Source organism: Centropristis striata, chromosome 12 (genome assembly GCF_030273125.1).
Source record: "Centropristis striata isolate RG_2023a ecotype Rhode Island chromosome 12, C.striata_1.0, whole genome shotgun sequence".
Lineage (NCBI taxonomy): Eukaryota > Metazoa > Chordata > Actinopteri > Perciformes > Serranidae > Centropristis > Centropristis striata.
Genome location: NC_081528.1, coordinates 18,303,466 through 18,325,653, shown reverse-complemented (window position 1 = coordinate 18,325,653; position 22,188 = coordinate 18,303,466). Strand labels below are relative to the sequence as shown.

The window sequence follows — 22,188 nt, the reverse complement described above, 5'->3', positions numbered from 1 at the left end:
TCAATAAATCGAGGGTGACATCTAGTGGGCTCAGAAAATAAAGCAAATGGTTCATGAGGCTTCATTGGTACATCACTAATTAGAAGAGGTCCACCTTTTCAAGTCAAAATCATATTGACATTGCTAATAATGTACCTTAAAGTCAAGAAATTTCAAATAAGTGAGAGAGAGAACAAGTGAGAACATTTTTTTAAGCATCTGTTTTTTTTAAACATTTTTAAATAGCTTTTATTTATTAGCTTGATATATATGAGTTGCCTCACCAGGAGTGTATTTTATGGAAATGCATTCAATACATACAGTGTATAACAATGTTACAATGTCATTTAGCAGATGCTTTTTTCCAAAGCGATGTACAAGAGTTCCTTCAATACAAGCAAAGAGAGAGAGAGAGATAACTATATTTTGTTATTAATACTCATACACTAAAAGAAATGTAAATACCTTTGTGTTTAGAGTTTTTACAGTCTAGAATGCAAGTGTGTTTAAAAACCCAAGTTTGCCTTTGCCTGCATGTGTACAACATTCATATTAGTATTTCTGTGTGTGTGTGTCTGTGTGTACGGTGTGTGTGTGTGTGTGTGTGTGTGTGTGTGTGTGAGTGTGAGTGAAGAATAGAAGCCTTGGGTGCACCGAGTCAAAGCGGTGTCAGCCTTTATCAATATTTGACTGCAGAACCAGAGAATGGATGAATCTTTAATATGACCTTGGAGCACAACAAAGACATGGAGACATGTGGGACAAGACAGAGGGGGAGGAAGGGATTGGGGGTTGACAGAAAGGGAGAGAGAGAGAGGGACAAAGTGGAGATGTGGAGAAGTTGAGGGTTCCACTTCCTGTTTTGATTTTGCCAGCATGACAGAGACAGCTCACTCAGCTCAGATGGCAAACACTCTGAACTGGATGTTTGAAACTTGTCACGCTGGAGTGTGCAGTACATGACTACAAAGACTGACACTATGGTAACGTCTTATATCTTTGTATTTTACTTACTTTATACATTGACATTATTTCCCGCTAGCAGACTTAGAACCCTCCCGTCTAAAGCCGATTAGACAGAGAGAGAGCGAGCGAGAGAGAGAGCGAGGACAGAGGACACTGCAGAAACAAGAGAGACTAAGTGCAAAGAGTGGGTAGTGAAACAGAGGAGAAATGAAGTAACATACAGTAAAAACGGCTGCCAGAAATGAATAGGTTTTGGCAGTGTAGATGAAAGAGAGACGTGGTATGGGATTAAATTGAGCGACAAGGGTTGAATGTCTATATAGTGGGCTGCAATCATTGTTTTTTTCTTCTAAGTCAGCAGTTCCCAAACTTTTTTTGCCGCGCACCCCCTTCCATGTCCCAACCGGGTTGACGCACCCCCAATCCCCCACACCTTTAAAAGAAAACAAAATGCAATAAGATTTTTTATAACCATATTAAAGGCAGCATGTTTAATCATGCTCAAATGACCAGAACACACATATAATAAAATAATCACCATCACAACAATGCGCTCTCGCATTTGAATTAATCTGAAACACTGTAGCACAGTTTCAATAAAATGCAACAAAATTATGCGCAAGCTTCCACTTTTAAGAGCAAAGAGGATGATGACAGGCTCAGGGTCAGAGGCAGAAAGCACATAAGTTGCGGAAAATGTAATATGTTAATAATATAAATATTTTTAGCCGTGGTAAAAAAAATTGCAGCAGGTTTAAATGACCGTGGAGCTAACACAACCCCTTCATCCCAACACAGGTTGGAAAAAATGCATAGCCTGCATTTATTTATCAATTAATATTACAGTTGGGTTTTTTTTAACATTTTATAAAGGAAACGCTTTATTTACACATTTTTATTGTGTGTGGGGGAAAAAATTTAATTGTGTAATTTTCAGACTGCCATTACATTTTTCATCTTATGCACCCCCTAGTAGCAACTCGCGCACCCCAAGGGGTGTGGCACCACACTTTGGGAATCCCTGTTGTAAGTGGTAGAAAAACAGCAGATATTTAGCCATTTTCCATGGTATTCTTGATAATGATTTTGGTTATTATCAAGAAAACCATGGAAAATGTCTAGATGTCAGCTCTTAAATTAAACTCTTATGAGCTATTTTTGTTGCTTTCATTATATTTGTCCAAACAAATGTATACCTTTAGTATACCAGGCATTACAATGAACAAGAAATTGAAGAAAAACAGTGGTCTAATAATTTTTTCCACAACTGTACGTAAATGAAGAATACATGAATAAGTTACAAGAACGAAATGACTATTGGACGTTACATATTTACATAAAACATAATGCATGAAAGTCCAGTGATGTTTAAATGACATGGTTTACTTCTGTCGATATATAGGACACAAACCCTGTTCTCCTGGGTGAAAGTTCGGGGTCTGTTCGACTGACTTGCCCTGAGTGCAACTTCTGTGTTTTATACATTCATAACTATTACGGCCACTAGAGGGCGGGAGAGGACAGTCTCAAATGCAAATACGGCTTGTTTTTTGCTGCCTGTACGAACGACACAATTCATCTGCATATATGACTAACACTGCAGTGACACAAAGTTGGTTGAAAATCTGCAGTTTCCCTTCAAAGGTAAAGTTGAGATATTTTTTTATTTGTTAAAACTGAAACAGATAATCTGTGAAAAATATCATGTTCCTCCATTTTCCACTAGTGCTCCTAATGGCCTTTGAAATCCAACATGCCTGAATAAAAACAACCAATCAGAAGCGAGGAGTCTTGAACGAAGCTGTCAATCATTTTAATGACTGCTTGTGAACCGCATTCTGTCAAACTAGGCAGCGCTGATTGAATATGTATAAAGATTTCAAGTCAAATGTTTTCAAAAACATATTTCAGTAGCTTTTCAGCTGTAAATTGAGAATCTTTATGACCAAGCCACAGCTCAAGAAGACTTCAGCAGAGAGCGGAGGGGGAGAGCTGCAAGAAGAGGTCACACTTCAAATTTTGTATTTTTTTTTGCTGCTAAATACTCCTAGAAATGTCCTAAGTGCATGTGGTACACCTGAAAACAAGCTAGAAAAATACATTAGAGAGATTAGTCTCTAATGTAGTCTGGAAACCAGCCATTCATTTCACCATAGAGGAGGCATGGTTTACGATCCTCCAGAGCCGTTTATTGGACACTACGAATGTCTATCAAAAGCGTCTGTAGGTAGTTCTTAGCCAATCGTATCAGTTATACCAGATGATGTATGTAGAGCAACATAAATTGATGTTTACATAGCCAGACTAGCCCATCTCTACTTTGAGACTAAAATGCTCAATTCTGCTTCTGCAACGTTTTTCTGCAGCATGTTCTGGCTCTGGCTGCTCACAGTCTACCGGCAGTGTTGGTGTGTGTGTATGTGTGTATGTGTGTGTGTCTGTGAGAGAGTGTTGCTTGCTGCTTTGCTTCTCCAGTTCTCGCTTTCTGCAAGATTATTTATTTTTACAACTTATTCCCCCTCATGTCATTCAGTCACACACATACACTGATTTTATGCTGCTGGGGGTCTCTCGGCGGCTCCGCTGTCCCTCGGCTTGTAGCAAGATCACCGGCGTTACAGCAGCGACCGGTAGCGGGGCTAGTTGGTAGATTAGGCTTTGGCCAAATCCTGTCGGAAGCAAGGCTAAAACATCCTTTTTGGTGCTGAAACAAGTCAAGCGTTGTTTTTATAAAATAAACTTTCGCTCTAAACTATTTAAAACGGCGTCTACAGCTAAAGAGAGTTTCACGTCTGCTGCAGCCATGTTGGATCCGTAAGAAAACTACAAAACTACAAGCCTCCGTCTGCCGAGTAGTACGTGTCATCGTCTCCCCGTTCTGTGATTGGATCCCTAAAACAGGGCTAAGAATCAGCCATAGTTGTCAGACCGCCTGCAGGTTCTAAATGAAATTGAGCGCACAAGGCAGTATGGGTATACCCAGGCTAGGTGTTGGCATCAGTATAGGCCAAATAAATTTGCGCTCTTCCCCTCCCTGTGGCACAGGGCTCATACAGCGACAGCAGCCAGGAGAGGCTCTGCCACAAAGCTTCTCCTCAGACAAAACTAATGTCCTTCAGAGGAGTAGAAACATGATGAGTGAAAACTGCACCTTCACTTCAGCGAAGAGTGGTGAAATGCTCTTATTTTGTCTTATTTTCTGGGAACAAGTGTGGAAATGATGTGATTTAAATTCAACAGTGTTAGATTAAAATATAGGCCACTGTGCTGGAAAGTACCGTGTTAAATGACTGATGACTTTTTACAGTGCAGGGTACTGAGAGCAACACAGAAAAACATGAAGCAGCAGCTATCTATGGTGGTTAGCAAGCTGCTACAGCTGAAGCTACATGGAATAGTTCAATTAGACCAAGCTGACACACACACACACACACACACACACACACAGCCTGTTATCTTTAGTTTAAGAGGGGCAACAAAAGGGCAACAGTGAGAGACAGTGTATTGTAATTGGTATGTGAGCAGAAAAACACACACACACACACACACACAGCAGAACGCGGAGGGAAAAAAAAGTCAAGTGGATGTCTTTATATGACAAAGCCACTTGTTTTAATTAGTGGTGCCAGGGGAGAGATGTTAACTACGAGTGCTGTAAACACAGAAAATATTTTCATGCTGAATGTCATCTCGGTCACACACACATGCACACAGTGAACCAATGTCACTCCACATTTCTGTCACGTTTAATTTGCATGTAACATGTGCAAATGTTATGAGGCTGGCTGCTTGTTGCATCCTCACTGTCACCGCTATGTTAGCCAAGCTTAAAGCAGCGATAACGTAGCAAGTTTCGAATTTCAAGTTCATAACAGAATCATTAACACCGAGCACATTTAAAACATGTTGAACTCAACATAACTGTTAGAAACAGTAATACTGTGGTTGGACATGTTTGCCCCATTTTACTTACAAGCTCAATTATCGCTTTGGTCCCATTTACAACATTTAAAATCAAGATAAGTTGCAATACCAAAAGTCCTCGAAAGTATATGACCACATGCGTTCTGACCCTCAATAATGGCTCACATGAGTTTTATCCTCAATTCAGGCTGGAGATCAACACGTCCTCATACATAAACATAACGGTTGCCGTTTAAAACAAGTGGTGGGCTTTAGGCATTAAAACTACTTCTTTAAGGTTTGGGGAAATAAATTCATGGCTAGATGAGGAAAAAAAAGTTTTAAGGAAAATAAGTGGACGGAACTACCAGAAGTGAGGTAGTTATATAAATGTAAAAATAAATTATATATATACACATATATACATCTATACATATACACACATATATATATATATATATATATATATATATATATATATATATATATTCATGTCCCATACTGGACATTTAAAGAGAACATACTATGCTCCTGTTCAAGGTTTCTAGAATATTTACCTGCTTTAGTGTTCAAAAAAAATGATTTTTGTCACACTGTTTGAAAAGGTATTTTTTAACACCTGTCTCTTTAATTCTCTCTCTGGTCTGCTCTGAATGACTTGCTGGATAATGAAGCACTCCTTTTTAAAAATAGTTTAGCCGTGGGTGGAGATACTCAAATCCAGGTGGTATATTCTAATGGTCCTGCACGTGACATAGGAAAGGGAGCCAAATAAAGATGGCTTGTTAAATAACATGTGTTCTGATCACGGCAGCCCACAAAAAAATGAACTGGGTTGTCTTATTTCACAGTTAGTGAGTTAGAAATACCCAATGTAAAGTGAGTTTTATTTGTCTGCCCCCTTTGAGATCTCTGCCAACACAGAACTTGCAAATAAAACTGAAAAGAATCATTATCATGTAACTTGTTTGCTGCAACTCACATGAAGTTACATCACTTACCTGCACCATTCAGCATCCCAGTGTCTCCCTGTCTGTCTACGGCTGCTGTAGTACAATGAGAGCTTATAAAAGTTGCATCTCTCTCATCCCCTGCTCCTTTCCCCTTGTTGTCTGTGGCTGTCTGCTTCAACTACGCGGTGAATAAGTCATTTGCCTTTTTGCCCTCAGCACTTTGAGCAACGTCAAGAATAATGGCAAAGAAATTCATAAAAGAACCACTCAAGATTTTAAAAAGTCAGACTGGATCTTCAGTATAGGACTTGTACTTGTACTTGCTCCTATGTTGTTGACCTTTTAAAATAATCAGTGAGGATTAGGGGTGTGTGCGAGGTTAAACTCGACAATATTTCTTATTGCGTTAAAAATCTGTCTCCCGAGATTTGTGAGCCATCCAAACTTCTATTTGAGACCCGTGGGGGCAGTAAGAGGCAAAGAAGAAGAGGAGGAGAAGGAGGGGAAGCAGCAAGCAGCCAGAATGACGTCACAGGGGCTCGTTAAGAAGAGTAAGGCCACGTTTATACATAGCAGGGTATTTAGAGAAACAAATATTCCCCCCCCCCTCCGTTTTCAAAAATAACATTGTGCACACAACATCGTTTTCAAAAAAGTTGTCATTTACATCAACCCGCATAAATAGTCAAGCGTCATTATAACTATGCCAAACCTATTGGCGGCAGTGTAGGGAGAAGGATAAAGCCATGCAAGCCAATCAGAATCCTCAGAGTCAACAACAACAAATAACACGAGCGACTTCCTGCAATTGTAGTAAAATGCTGACCTCCGTGCACTCCTTCGCCTCTGCTCCTCGATATAGAATAGCAGTTGTGATTTCAATTTCAAACAGACCAAAAGCGTTTGCACAAATGTAAAAATGAGTACCACCTTAACAGCATCCATGAGCCAAACCAACTGTAAACACAGGGCGCTCACATGACGTGAAGCATTTTCTGCCGCATAAAATGAGCGTGAGAACCTAAAAACCCGTTTCTCCCAGTTGACGCGACACACATAACTGGAGTTTTCCAAATTCTCCCCTTTGCCCGGAGTTTTTAGAAATAATCGTTTTCTGTGATAAAAATGGGGTTTTCGTGTAAATGAGAGACCAAACCGCATGGAAATATCTGCGTTTTCCCTTTGTGTAAACGGGGCCTAAGAATGAATCGTCGCTAAGCAATTACGCCACGATCGAAAACCATACGTCACCTCCAGAGTCTCTAAATCCCTCTGGGGGCCTTTTTGTAATGGAGACATGCAGAGTGAGCGGACATTTGAAAGGGCGTGGCCTGAGACATTTGAGAGGGTGTGGCCTGAGACTTTCCCGGTGGCCACTCTTCCCCCTAAAGGAAACACGGCTCATATTGTTTGCACTTGAAAAAAAGAGAGAAATATTTATTTTTATTTATTTTATCTTAACTTTTATACATTTTTGTTTTAGTTTCAATTTGAGGAAGAAGAAGTTTATTAAAAGCTCATGCTTACATCATGCATGTAAAGAGTTATGATAAAACATTTCAAAATGCACGTGCAACTCGGTTAAATAAAAGTCTGTTGGTCCAGTCATATTGTGTCATTGTAGTTTTCTTAAAATCTGGTCTCGTCTCGTTCTCGTGAACCCAATATCGTGTCTCGTTTTGTCTTTTGACCTGAGAGTATTGTCACACCCCTAGTTAGGATCAAACTTGAGTCATAACCATTGTGCAGCAAAGTCGATCATAGCTAAGTATAAAAACCAAGTTTGTCAACATTTTCAACACTGTGTCTGTATGTGTGTTTTGTTTCACTTAAAGCAGCTCAGTACATACACAAAAATACAGCTTCCACATAATATATACTGTACAATTACAAGTATGTATCACGCCACACTGAGGCATGACACACTCACACACTCTGTTATCGTTGCTCTGCTTTGCAGGAGTTGACGTGCGTTTAGATTGTACTGGGATCTAATCATTCTTTGATCTCAGGTTTTAGCTGCAGTGATAACACACTAAGAGACACACACATTGTTACGCATACATACAAGGGCATTCACTGGCACTCAATCACCCTGACACACACATACAATGTGCCACACACACACACACAGGTCTTGCAGGTCTTTAAGGATTGTTAAAACAAAGCAGTCCAATATATTATTAAAAAAAATAGAAGAGTGCACTGATTAAAACAGCTTAAAAAGGTAAAAACGTAATAATAATAATAATAATAATGATAATAATAATAATAATAACAATAGAAATAGAAAAATAGAAGTGTACTGATATGAAAAACAAATCACACAACTTAAACTACTACTTAGTTATCAAAATGCCCATTTGGCTCAATATAGTCCGGACTCTTGTGACCCATATAAAAGTTAAATAATTGTTCTATGTTAAAGTATAGTGAATTAGCAAAGCCCCAAAGTGAAGTGTTTCTGAGCTCATTTCACACTGATGACCCATTCATGTCAATGGGCATTTTTAGTGTTGTTTTTGGTGATATTTACAAAAATGTTGAGGCGAATCAGCTTTAAAAATACATAACACACTATTCCCAATCATTCCACACGTTCTGATGTATGATCCATAATGTATTACGTGTTGCTGTGCAAAGAAAATTGGCTGGAAGATAAAGAATAAGAAATGATGGACCCTAAGGTGCACACCGAATTAAAGCAAAAATAGTTTCAGGCGATGGTGGGCTGTTTCCACTTTACATTATTTCAAGAAAAAAACCAAACCATAATTAAACACACAGCAAATTGTGCAATTAATTATCTATTTAATAATGGGTTGACAGCCCTAAAGGAAATACATGTCATTGTTAAATAAGGAGGAGACAGTGCTGTACATCCATACGGAGGACCATGCTCTTGTTTAATTTTGGATTTGTTTGTCTCTCTCTTCCTCTCTTGCTGTATCAGCCCAGCAGGGATCCAGATAAGACTGTTATCTTTCTGCTCACAATCTCAGCTCATCTATTGGTTTTGTCTGGAGAGCGGAAGCTGTTAGGAACTGGCCTTGACTAACACAAGCCGGAAAGAAGGAGAGAAGGATGGAGAGATGAGGAAACAGAAGGATGCATTCACTCCACTTAAGTTCTTCCTAGTTATCAGATGATATTATTATATATAATGTGTGTCTGTACATGTTATGCAGTATGCATGTGTCAATATAGGACTTCAGCATTGTTGTGCTTCTGTAGTAAGTGTTGAGCTCATTAGGACGTTCAGTCCAACAGGATAACACTTGTGTCTTTGTGTAAATGTAGTTACTTCAACATCATTAGCCTGTCTGTGATTTTTCCCAGACAATACAGCGTGTCTGCAGTCTAGAGGGAAATGAGACTTTATGTAAATTTAAATGCACATGAAAAAACACTTTTTTACAAATGGGTAAAAAATGATATAAATGAGTGGAGATACATATTGAATACCTCCTTTTAGCGCACAGTCACCATCTCAACTAATTTCAACACCTATGGGAGATTTTAAAAGTGTCATGTTAGTCAGTACTCTCTATAATCAGCTAAACACCAAATGAGAGCGTGGTAGATTTATAGAAGATGACCTGATATTTGACCCTGCTTCTGTTTAGCAGTAACATGTGGTCTGAATGATCCCAACACAAGTGGACAGCTCTAAATACTGGGCTAAAAACACTGTGTTGTGGCAATTTTGACAACTGCATTAAGTTAATGGGTGAGCTGGCCAAACAAGAAGCACACAATACTCAGTTTTCCAGGTTTTATTAACACATCCGTACTCCAATACACCACTCAGTCCCGGATGGTAATTTAACAAAGCAACAAAGTCCCGTACACCGCTCGACTTGCTGCACTTTCCAACATCGGCTCTTCAGCAAGAGGCAATGTGGCCCTAAACTTCCTGCCCTATACATCACATCAGGACAGACCTCACTTCTTTACACGTTCCCTTCTCACGTGGTGTTACAAGAGTTAAGTTCACAGTTTGAGTTCCCACAAGGCCTTGCGTCTTGAATATCAAGTAGGTCGCCACCTACTTCATGCCCCACCATGACAGGAAACACCAAATTTCCTTCACAGCTGTCAGGACGCATTGAGATCGGATGTCAAAAACCATATTCGGAGGTGGTTCAGGCCGCATGTGTCCACATTTAGATAGTAGTGAGAACGGGTATGTGACTCTTGTCCACATTAGGACCCCCTACCCAACTGCCGCCCCCGGCCCGAGCAGAAGTACGTACTCATTAGGGCTGTCAAAATTGCTACAAAATGACGTTTGAATGTTCGCTCTAAAAGAAACACATATCTTCGAACCATTCGAACCATTCCAAGATATGCACATGCACATTATGTCAATAACAGGAGGACAAACTAATACAACGAGACACAACGAGACCTAAGCTGGCTTTGTCCAGCTCCGCTGGACATTTCCAAAAGCCCCAAGACAAACATGACGAGTGCGTCTAACATCTTGGGTGATGTGGCTTGCCTGGAACATAAAACACCTCTTAAAGGAACACTCCACCGTTTTTTCATATTAAAACATGTTATTCGGTCAAGTAAGACGAGTTGATACAGACCTCTTGCGTCTCAATGCGTGCACTCAATCGCCCTGGCGCGCGGCGCCACTTGGCTAGCACTTAGCTTAGCCCAGTTCATTCATTAGGATCCAAACAGATGGACAGTTAGAAGCAACCAAACTCCTCCTCGTTTTCCCTATTTAAATACAGCTACACGAGTAGTTAAACGACCAAGTATGGCGACACAAAATAAAACGTGGCGCTTTTCGAAACGGATAAAAAGGAGAACTATAATGTATGGCGGAATAGCACTTGGGAGCACTTCGACTCGGCGCAGTAATATTATCACTCCTGAAAAATCTTCTCCCCTCAGGAGTGATGATATTACTGCGCCGAGTCGAAGTGCTCCCAAGAAACTTTATTATTACTTTATAGGAATTGATGGATGTATATGTTGTATTGGATCACATTACAACACATCATACAAGTGGACCTAATAAAGTGGCCAGTCGGTGTACAGTTATGGAAAAAATTATCAGACAACCCTTTTTTTTCTCCTTGCTTTCTTGTTCATTTTAATGCCTGGTACAACTAATGGTACATTTATTTGGACAAATATAATGAGAGTGAGTGAAATGGAGTCGCAAACCTTATTTGAACCCTTATAATGAAGATAAAACAGCCTACTAAGTCTAAATTAGCCTACCAGCATTACTAATAGGTCATAATGAGCATTTATTGATATGATTTCATCAGGAAGCAGTGGGGATCCAAGTGTAAATGAAAGGCTGGACAGAAATATACAAGAAATATCTCATAAGATTTGGAATCGAAAGCTAGATTTGCTAGACTTGAGGTTGGCAAAATTTTGAGGTTAACCCATTTAAGGCGGGAAAGCATTATCGCATTTCTACCATTAAAACTGGGGCACTGTTGCGTTATTCTGCCATTCCACCTATTTTCGGTCTCTTGGCCAATGAAATGCATTAGAATACATGCGGGAGTGTCGCAATGCAACATTGGACTTTCCCAGAACTTTGAAATCATGGCGGAAGATGACTATAGCGGAGGGAGCTCAGAAGTAAGAGACGGAAGCGATCTTGATGAAAACAGCAGCGATTTTATTGCTGATCCGGACTTTGAACCCTCGGAACCAATCGACCGGGATTTATGGATGAGGAATATGTTTTTAGACAACATATTTTCACCGAAGAACAGACAGATTTGTGGCCATCTGGAGATAATAACAATAATAATACTAATTGATTGTGATGATGATATAAGAAATCATGACTGTTTATGTCTTATATTACTTTATACGTCGTTGAGTACCCTGAAAAGTGCAATACTGTATAGATAAAATGTATTATAGTTTATTATTATTATTATTATGATTATTATTGTTTTTTTTATTACAGTAGGCTAATGAGAACTATGTCTATCTCTTCCAATGGTCATATCATGTTTGCATCTTGCTAATGGGCATGTATTAGTATTATGCATAGGATTTTTATTCAGTCAAATGTAACATTTGCTGAGTTTGTTGATTTTTTAAAAAACTTTATTGAAGGTTTTGACAAATAAACTCAACTTCTCATGAAAGCCACGGGTATAAGCTCTCAAATACTTTTTGAATTTCATTTCTATCTGCTACAGAGGCTGAAAAATCTTCTGTTGAATTTCCAGAAAAACTTCAGGATGTAGGGGGTTCTTTCAAAATCGCCCTGAGGTTTTCCAGGCATTTTTTTCCAGGCGTTTTAGGCCTAAATGGGTTAAGAAGCCTTAGACTTTTGTAAGCAATGATGCACATATAAGTTGACTAAAAAGCAAAAAAAAATGTTTTTATGTCATATATAAGCTGCACATTTTTCCAATTGAAGAACACAAATTACTTTGGGTCAACAGGGCCTACACCAATATTAAATAAAAAATAAATAACTGTTTCATTTATAATATAAATGTTTTGGTCGCAGCCACAGGGAGCCACTGCAGATGGCCTAAAGATCCTCATGTGGCTCTGGAGTCGCAGGTTGCCTAGCCCTGAATTGGGTGATGAGACACGACCATGACTGAACCAAAATCTCTAAACGTGACTTTAAAGAGTCTCCTCACCTACTGTACCAGTAGCCTTCTCTCTGCTGTGTCTCATCACTATTTGTCCACTTTCTGCTGCAGCGGATGATGCATCAAAGCACAGCGGGGAGCCTGACAAAAGGAAATGGTAGTTCCTATCCATATGGTGTCCAGTAACACACACACACATAAGCATCGAGGGAGAGAAAAGATCTAACAGCCTATCTTTGGCCGGCTGTAGCGGTCGCCCACATAAATGTCCGCTTGGCTCTGCTCTGATCACATAATTGCTCTGTGCACACCTCTCCCACACACACACACATGCACAGAAGGAGAGCACACATCCAGAGAGCATACACTGAAGCACACTTAGGGAGTTCACACACACACACTATACTTAAAACCGGGGTATATACAGCACCCACACACACAGTCACTGTTCAATATGGCATGAAGCGGACCACCACAGGTGTGCCTGCGAGCGCACATACCTGGCAAACACCAAACAAAAACTCCCACTGGCTCACCCACACACATGAAGAATAGAAGTAGCAGATGAGACTGAGCGAAGAGTGCACACTGAACACTGAAACCCACCCGCATAAGCTTCACAAAAGACGGATTTACTCCCAAAAAATAACTAAATCAACAGAATTGTGTGGTGGTATTTTTACTCGTCTTCTTTTGTCTATTTGTCTGATTAAAAATGAATCACTTGCTATTCTGTTGGAAGTTGCTAGAAATAATCTGTGATTCTGATTCTGTCTGTGTGATGAACATCACAACATCCCAAAAACAAGAACTAAGCAGGGTGAGGCAGCTTTCAGTTATTCTGCTCCTCACCTGTGGAGCAAACTACCTGTAGATCTGAGGTCTCCCCAAACGGTCAGCTCCTTTAAATCGGGACTAAAAACACTCTTGTTTACTGCAGCCTGCAGCTGTACTCTACTGCCCTTACTTTTTAACTACGCAATGTTTGACTTGTGCTTTTTATTATTTTATCTCTTTTCTTATCCTGCTGTATCTTATTTTATCTTATTTGTATTTTTATTTCTATTTCCCTGTTTTCAATTGTGTCTTGCTGTTTTTAATGTTTATGTAAAGCACTTTGAATTACCTTGTGTTGAATTGTGCCATACAAATAAACTTGCCTTGCCTTGCCTTGCCACTATCTATGCATGCGTAATTCGTGTGTGTGTGTGTGTGTGTGTATGTCCTCTCTGTGCATGCAAGATGCTTTGATACAATGATCAGGTGTTAATATTGTTTTTAAACTATGATTAAATAAATTTACTGCATCTGCTCAAACTTTCTCTGCCCTGTTTAGAGTAAGATTCTATAATCACAAAAAGATACATTTTATGTTTTATTGTTTCGTTGCAAAATCTGTGTCTTCAATAATATCTCTGTAAGTCATATCAAGGCAGGAGTTTGTGATTTGAAAGTTTTGTTAACAGGTCTGGTCACGATGTGCTGAACAGAAAGACAACTGTCTTCTCTGCTTGGTGACATCACATGTTCACATATGCAATAAACTGACAAATCAGCGAGGAGGCGACTTCTGGAGAGTTCTAACAACATTTTTTATTAAACCTCTGTTAGGATATAAAAAAGGGTTCAAGGGAAAGTAGCTTGGTCCAGACCTCATGAACTGACCAGCCTAATTTGATGTCAGGGACGTGTAGATTGAACCCAGAGACTCTGTAACTGCACAATTATTGATGTATTGTAATAAAATGAAGTTAAACTGAGAACTCGGACGTCAGGGAGATAGGTGAGGATTTTTTGTTGTGAATTTAATTTTAAAGGTTTCCTCAATGCATTTCTCAACAAAGTTACTGTGTATCCTAGAAGGCTTTATGTGGGTGTCGGGGTGGCCTGGAAGACAAGTTCCTTTCCACCACATCAACAAATCCCAACCAGCTGCAGGGCTGCTGTTCTGCACATGACCCTGACCTTTGACCTCCTTTTAGAGGAAAACATTTTCCTACAAGCAGGGATCGTATTACTTGTATATTACACTGCATGTACTGCTACTACTACTACTGCCAGTACATGAAATTATCATAAATGGTAACTATTTCTCAATAAAATTAGGAATCAATCTATTTTCTTTCTTATTTGTGATTATTCAGGGCCGTGAATCAGGGCCAGCAGCATGTCCCTCTCCCCAGCACCTACAATTCAATTGTTACAACTCAATAACCAACATCTAAGTAAATTATTAGTATTTTTGACATTTTAGGAAATACAGTTAGATGAGAAAATTCCACTGCCTGTATAGTAAATATGAGTAAGTAATGCAGCTAATTAGCTTAGCTTATCACAAAGATGGAAACAGGATGAAATACAGTCATTGACAAATTATTAGCAAATTATTATTATATTATTACCATCTTTTTTCTAAATTTCTTGTTCATTTTTATGCCTGGTACAACTAAAGGTACATTTGTTTGGACAAATATAACGTTAAGAACAAAAATAGCTCATAAGAGTTTAATTTAAGAGCTGATTTGTAGACATTTAACATGGTTTTCTTGATAATAACCAAAAGCATTATCAAGTAAACCATGGAAAAGTCTAGACCTAGATATCAGCTCTTAAATTAAACTCTTATGAGCTATTTTTGTCGTTATCATATTTGTCCAAACAAATGTAGCTTTAGTCGTACCAGGCATGAAAATAAGCAAGAAATTGAAGAAAACAATGGTGGTGTAATAATTTTTCCATGACTGTAGATGTCCTTGTTCTGTCCAAAAAAAGGTGGATTTTGTCAGGCATATTAACAATTTCCCCAGTCTTTATGCTAAGTTCGCTGGCTAGCTTCAGATTTACTGACATTGACATCAATCATTTCTTTCCCAGAATGTAGAGCACTCCTTTAACCCATTGAGGCCTAAAACGCCTGTAAAACCTCTGGGCGATTTTAAAATAAGCCCCTAAAACCTGAAGTTTTTCTGGAAATTCAACAGAAGTGTCAACGCTTCTACTAAATAATAGACTTTTCAGCCTCTGTAGCAAATAGAAATGGAATTCAAAAAGTATTTGAGAGCTTATACAAATACTACAAAATGACAAATCCGCTTTCCAGGCTTCAATGGGTTAATAGTTTCACACTGAACTCAGCACTGTGTGGGCGTGCTTTGTTCTGATATAACTGACAATTCCAACAACCGCCATCAGCTTTTGATTCAAAATCTTTGTCCAGTTGATCTCAAACCACTGCAAACAACTCGGAAGAGCATCAAGAAAACATGAATACACAACACTCTCATGAGAAACAATTAAACTGTTCTAATGGTGCATTCACACCAAACCTTTTGCATGGCATGACTACACAGAGAGTAGGGCTGGGCGATACATCGATATATCAAGAGGAAGAGAGATCTATCTATCTATCTATCTATCTATCTATCTATCTATCTATCTATCTATCTATCTATCTATCTATCTATCTATCTATCTATCTATCTATCTATCTATCAGAATCTAACAGATTATGTATTGATCATAAATGTAAATTAATGATTATGATGATGTTCTTCATTTTCCATTTGTTGAACGTGAATTTGACTTTTGGTCCATATCGCCCAGCCCTAATAGAGAGTCAATGCTAATAGACGTGCAACACAAAAAAATCACATGATTAAAGTAAGAAATTCACATTGACATTCCCCTGCATAACATCTGATCGAGTTGAACTCCATTCGGAAAACAAACACTTTAAAAGTAGTTTGCTGATTGAGAAAATCCATTTCCAGGGCTTTTAAAGCTCAAATGGAACTTTATTATTTTTACAGTAGCTCTGTGAAGCCCTTTGGTGTAATTCTTAGATGCTGTGAGTGTAATTACAAAAGGATCTCTAAAGGATTGTTACGATGGCCCTTAAATTCCCTCGATTAAACCACCAGGACCTACACTCTCACTGACAAGCAAGCACAATAGTGAGGCAGGATTACATTACAGGGAAATCAATTCTAACGGGATTGTTATAATTAGATGACCTGAGTTTGCTAAAAAGTCGGTAAGTAATTTTCTGTTTCTATCACTTTCAGGACTTGGCAGTGGTGCATGACAATACAATTGCAAATGCTGTGAGTAATATTTATAATTGCAGAACCTCTACTTGTAAAATGTCTGAAACTGATGCACAGTGTGGTTTCATATGTAAAGCTCACCTCTGTGTCACACCAGCTCCGATCACTATACAGCAGGGATGGGCAACTTAAATGCTGGAGGGGGCCACAAGTTATCATGGACACTACCACAGGGCCACATATAGGACCGTGCACTTAACCAGATATGATGAAACTGCAATTTTAAATATGTTTACAGTACAGTAACTTAACATATTTCATGCTCAAATGCATGTATAACAGTATAAATAGGAAAACAAAAGGTTTGAAGCAAATAAAAAATAACCACAAAGGGAGATTTCTTTTACTTTCCGATAGATCATTTACAGCAGTTTTTTGTCACTTCTTCACCACTGCAAACCTGTTTTTTAAGAGCCTGACTGATTGTAGATTTTCAAAACTGATTCTGATAGCTGGTACTTGAGAATAAGATGTTATTTTATTCTGGTATTTGTTAATGAGGGAAATGTTTTTGGCAAGATTCCTCAAATTTTGTTTAGTAGGAGCTGTGTTAAAGATATGTATAGCGATATATATGTATTTATATATATATATATATATATATACATATATATATATACATAAGAGTAAGATATTTTGTTGAACAATCACCTATTGAACAATCACCTATCACAAAAAAACAATGAGTAATTTTTTTTTTACAGTAAACTTCACTGACAGTTCTGTTAAGTATTAAAAAAAATTTGATTTTCTTCTCAGCAAACAACATTAATTGCAAGAAGTTATTTTGTGCATTTTTACTAGGGCCATTTCAAGTGAGGTTGCGGGCCGTCTGCGGCCCCCGGGCCTCCTGTTGCCCATCCCTGCTTTACAGTATCATACAAAGCTTTATAGAGGCTGCGTGCCAAGCATCAATAGCCCAATCAAAGTGTCTCCGTCAAGCTGAGACACAACAAATCGATGGTGAATAAGAGACCATCAGCAGGTCTGTCATCAGCCGGCCACTGATACACAAATGAGCAGCAACAATGACAGCAGCAGTCGACCGGCTGGTCATTACACACACTCAGCAGAAAAATAAACAGACGGACAGCTATCTGAGCTGCGAGATAGAGTTTGGAGAGAAGTGTTATCTGAGAAAGGCAGAGGTGGTGATTGTGAAAAAGAAAGAAATGGAGAAAGTAAAGTAGAAGTAGGTATCCATTGGATCAAGTTTAGAGATATCAGTGCATCAGAAAGGACAAGAGTGGAGAGAATTGTTGGGGTAGAAGACAGGGAGCATATGTTTGACAGCAATAAGAGCGAGGAGGAGGAGAAAAGAATAAGAGGTAGCATTATCGTTGTGTTCGGGTGCAGACTTGAAGAGCGTTTGCAATGAAAAAGGATGACAGTGAAACAAAAAACAAAGGGAATATCAGTCAGAGACAGAAAGCCTCAAAAGAAGACAAAGCCAAGGAGAGAAAGGCTTATTTCTTAGATGGTGGTGCGTCTGTAGACAACAAACACAAGGCTGTTCATCCTACCTGAGTTCCTCTTGGAGATGTACTTGACGCCGTCACATTCTCCTGAGGCGAGGAGGAGGAGGAGGATGAAGAGGAGGGATAAGGTCTTCATCTCTCTAGTCTCCACTGGCACCTGCAGGAAACAGGACAGAGTGGGGACAAAGTGTTAGAGATAACACAGTATGTATGATTCCCAAAAAAAATGTTGACTCGCCTCAAATTAAAAAAGTTTGTGAAGTAGTTGCATGAATTATTTTAATTTTTACCTTCTCTTCGTCTGGTGGTGTCAACATAAAAAAAATCTCTTCAGTGTACTTATGCATTTGTCCGTTCAATTAATAAGAAGTTTTCCTAACATGAAATACTATGTTGTTCTCAACAAATACTGTCCAGTTTTGGCAACTAAAAATAAGTTTTCCCAACAAAAATTAGCAACATTGCACATAAAAAATATTCAGTGGCCTCAACTTAGAAAAATAAGTGAACTAGTTGCATGAATAATTTAGAGTTTTGAAAAATGAAATAGTTTCATGCAACTAGTTCACTCATTTTTTTTTAGGTTGAGGCAACTGAACATTTTTTACGGAGTAGAAGATACTGTAAACAAACATTACAGCGTGGTAGAATATGAATTCTTTCTCATGGCACAAATGAGTTGAGAGCGAGCACCCAGAGGAAAACAGTACTGTCAGGTGACTGTGTGTCACTAGAAACTGACTTTGAATCCTTTAGATTTGATGCATATTAAACTTGGAAAATGTAAGATTACGATATGAAATATGAAATCAGTGGTTGTGAAACTGTATTTGATGCTCACTCGAAATTCAACTTGTGATTTCCAACAAGTTCTCCAACATAGACGGCAGAAGAGGTCATGTGTCAGTACCTCAAATCACAGCACGTAGGCACGTATCACGGCTCGCTCGTCAGGGCACATGTTAACGTATCCCGGCACGGCTCGCAAGCTCGTGGTACAACAGCACTTTCTAAAAATAGCACACATGTACGGTTGAAAAAAAAGGCTGCAGTTTCTGTGGGTTTATGTTGTAAAACCACTGTCCTAGGTTTATTAGTAATATTACAGTATATATGACTACGTTTGACAGTTTGGTCGCACACAGACACTGTAAATATGTAAAATAAAAATAAAAAAAGCTTGGCACAAACCATACAAATACTTCCTAATCTATCCACAGTAAATTTAGTGACAGTTGTTTTATGATTGTTTTGGGTCAAATTATATTTAAATATTAGTTTTTTTTATCAGAATGCATATCAGTCAGGATTCATGTTAGCACAATGTGGAAGTGCAGTCAAAGAGTTTTTTTCAAACGTTTTTGTACATGCACAAATGGCTTAAAATTGAAATAAATAAAAAATAAATAAAATAAAAATAAAAGACCCCACTTCTTTCAATTCAAGCAAAACTGACAAAATAAGTTTACATTGATTTTAGTGTTCTGTTTTTGTTTTGACCTGTTTTGTATCTCTCAGTCTTAAAATGCTACAAATGAAAAGAAAAAGAAAACCCAGAATCTTATTGTTTGTAGGCCAATATGCTGTAAAAGATGAAAAACAAAATGCTTTATTACAACTATGGCAGCGAGAGAGAAAAAAAACCCTTCATATTGATCTGAAACTGGGGTTTTGAGGGGTTTTGAAAACGGTTATTTTTTTCAACTGATTAAATTCAAAATACAGAAACTAAATTAGATTCGACCATAGGCCATGAATATAAAGGCTGCAGATACACACACAGACACACACATACACACACACACACATACACAGAGTCAGTGTTTGAGCCAGCAATGTGAGCCAGCCATGTGAAATCACATTGATAGAACGCAATCCGATTTTCTCATGCTTTCTGTGTACAAACTGTATTGTATGCACACACATGTGCACACGCACACACACACACGTACACACTAAACCAGAGAGAGATCGAAGAAGAAGATTAGCCATGCCAGCATTCATTTCATTGTATTTTTCATACACATGACCACAAAGGGAACTCAAACACCATCTTGACTGCTGATTAAAATCACATTTGATTCACATGAACAGTGGGATAGCTGCTGATTGAACCTGGTAGGGTGTAGATACGTTAGCCACAGTGATTTGGCTTTGAACATGGGCAATGAAATGATGGGACGGGGATCTAAAACTGGAGCCAAATTGATGTGAAGAACAAAGCTGAAACAACAATAATATGTTGAAGGATACTGTTAATGTTGCCACCACCTGTTGGAAATGACTCATCTCTGCTGGCTTTCAAGGAAAATCATCACAGTAATTGATAGAAAAGTATATTTCAACATTTCAGCTCTTGATTTAGCATTCAAAAGCACACACACTTTCATTTTACCAGAACAGGTATGAAGTGTGTCTTGCCATCCTCTTGAAAGCATCACGGGTGCAGTTCAAATCATCATTATGATAACTAAAACACTACAGTAAGTATTCAGTTCTGATTGGTTCAGTGAAGATCAAAGCCCCAGCACACAAACATGCACAGCAGATATTTCTCAGCAAACACTTTGGCTGGTCACAGTAGGAAAGATAAAGTTAAGTCCCAGTGAATGCACAAATCCAGGACCTTAAAGCTGAAGCATCATTAAAGTAGGAACTACTGTCCTGTCAAGATATCTTCCATAAAGGCAACCATGGATCCTTTTCAGAGCAAACATTTAGAATTTTCACTATGCATAGGTGTGGAACACCAACCATGGCTCCATCTAATGTAAATAGGGCCGGGACTCGATTAAAAAAATGAATCTAATTGCAGTATTTCTCAGTCGCTTTGGTGCATTTCTCACACCGCTCTTTACATTTTCACAACAGTTAGTTCAACCTCCACAACATTTAGTCATTTGTGCTCATCATAGTAGCACTTTCTCATTCCTTACAACAAATTACAAATGCTTTTGGACAGTCATCAAGTGCTTTCATACAACTCTCTGCTGTTTTATAACTTTATCATTGCTTATGTCATGTCAGTCAAAATTAACTACTTGTGAATGCTGAACAGTCATTCCATATAAAACTAATAGTCCTCATTTCATTGCTTGAGTCATTACATACAAAAATGTCGAACTAGTTGTCAAAATCTGTCAAGCAAATTTTATACATTTTTTTAAATCTTTATTTTTTACTGAAAATGTCTCCGGAATTGAACAATTTCTCGAAGGTGAACCCCAGCTTTCACTGAAGAAAAGGGCTGTGTGAAGCATTAGTTGTAACCGATGATAAGGCACTTCTCTACAATCACTCAGAGCTGAATCCATAAACCCATAAACACTGCACAACATATATGAACCCAGCAGGACATAGTGAGGACCATTTCTACAATACTGTGACACTGGACTGTCACAGCTCTACCCAAAGGGACTTTATGTTTGTTGTAAATAAGGGTGTTTTTTTCCTTTTGCACAATGCTGTGAACAAATTAGATTGCAAAGAGCCTATGCAGTAAAAATGTGAAACATACATATTCAGTGTGTTGTACTCAGTTACCTCACTAAATACAGTAAAGTGTAACTTAACTGTAGTTTTCAAATGGCTGTGTAAATAGCATAAAGTGCTGTCTTGAGCATTTTCAGGTAGCGTCACCGAGATCTGACTTTTTTGCATTGGAAAACATTTACAGAGTAAAATCATAATGAAAACATGACCAAGCCATTTGACTTTCTCGTTCATAAACATGGTGTCAGGAATTTTCATCTTGATGTCACTGACACTTTCATTGACATGAATACTTGCTTTTGAGGAATGAACTATCCATTTTGAGCAAGTGACACGCTTCTGCAAGTTATCAACTAGGTTTTGCAGTTTGTACTAATTGTTTTGAGAAATGCATTAACTGTTGTGAAAATGTAAAGAGCGAGGTGAGAAATGCACCAAAGCGACTGAGAAAAACTGTAATTAGAGGCTTTGTAATTAATTAATCGAAATTAATCACATTTTAATCGCATGTAAATATTTGACCTGAGAACAGTGAGAAGTATTTTTTCTTCACATGGATTTTTAGTATACCATTGAATAATGACTGAATACATAAGCTTAAGCAACAAAAATATTTTTTATTTTTGTTCAAGTCCAACAGACCAGTGCAATTTTTGCCATTAAGTGTAGCAATATCAGATTTAGAAATATGGTACATTTCATAAATTCAGGT

At 38.3% G+C, this 22,188-nt stretch overlaps 1 protein-coding gene across 1 annotated transcript in view; it reads right to left on the bottom strand.

Annotated features, from left to right (window-relative positions):
• il1rapl2 (interleukin 1 receptor accessory protein-like 2) overlaps positions 1 to 22,188 on the bottom strand; it is a 647,845-nt gene that overhangs the window by 518,095 nt on the left and 107,562 nt on the right. The window contains exon 2 of the mRNA XM_059345612.1: positions 18,030 to 18,141. Coding sequence (XP_059201595.1) covers positions 18,030 to 18,120 — 91 coding nt within the window. The 5' untranslated portion in view covers positions 18,121 to 18,141. The remainder of the gene's footprint in view (positions 1 to 18,029; positions 18,142 to 22,188) is intronic.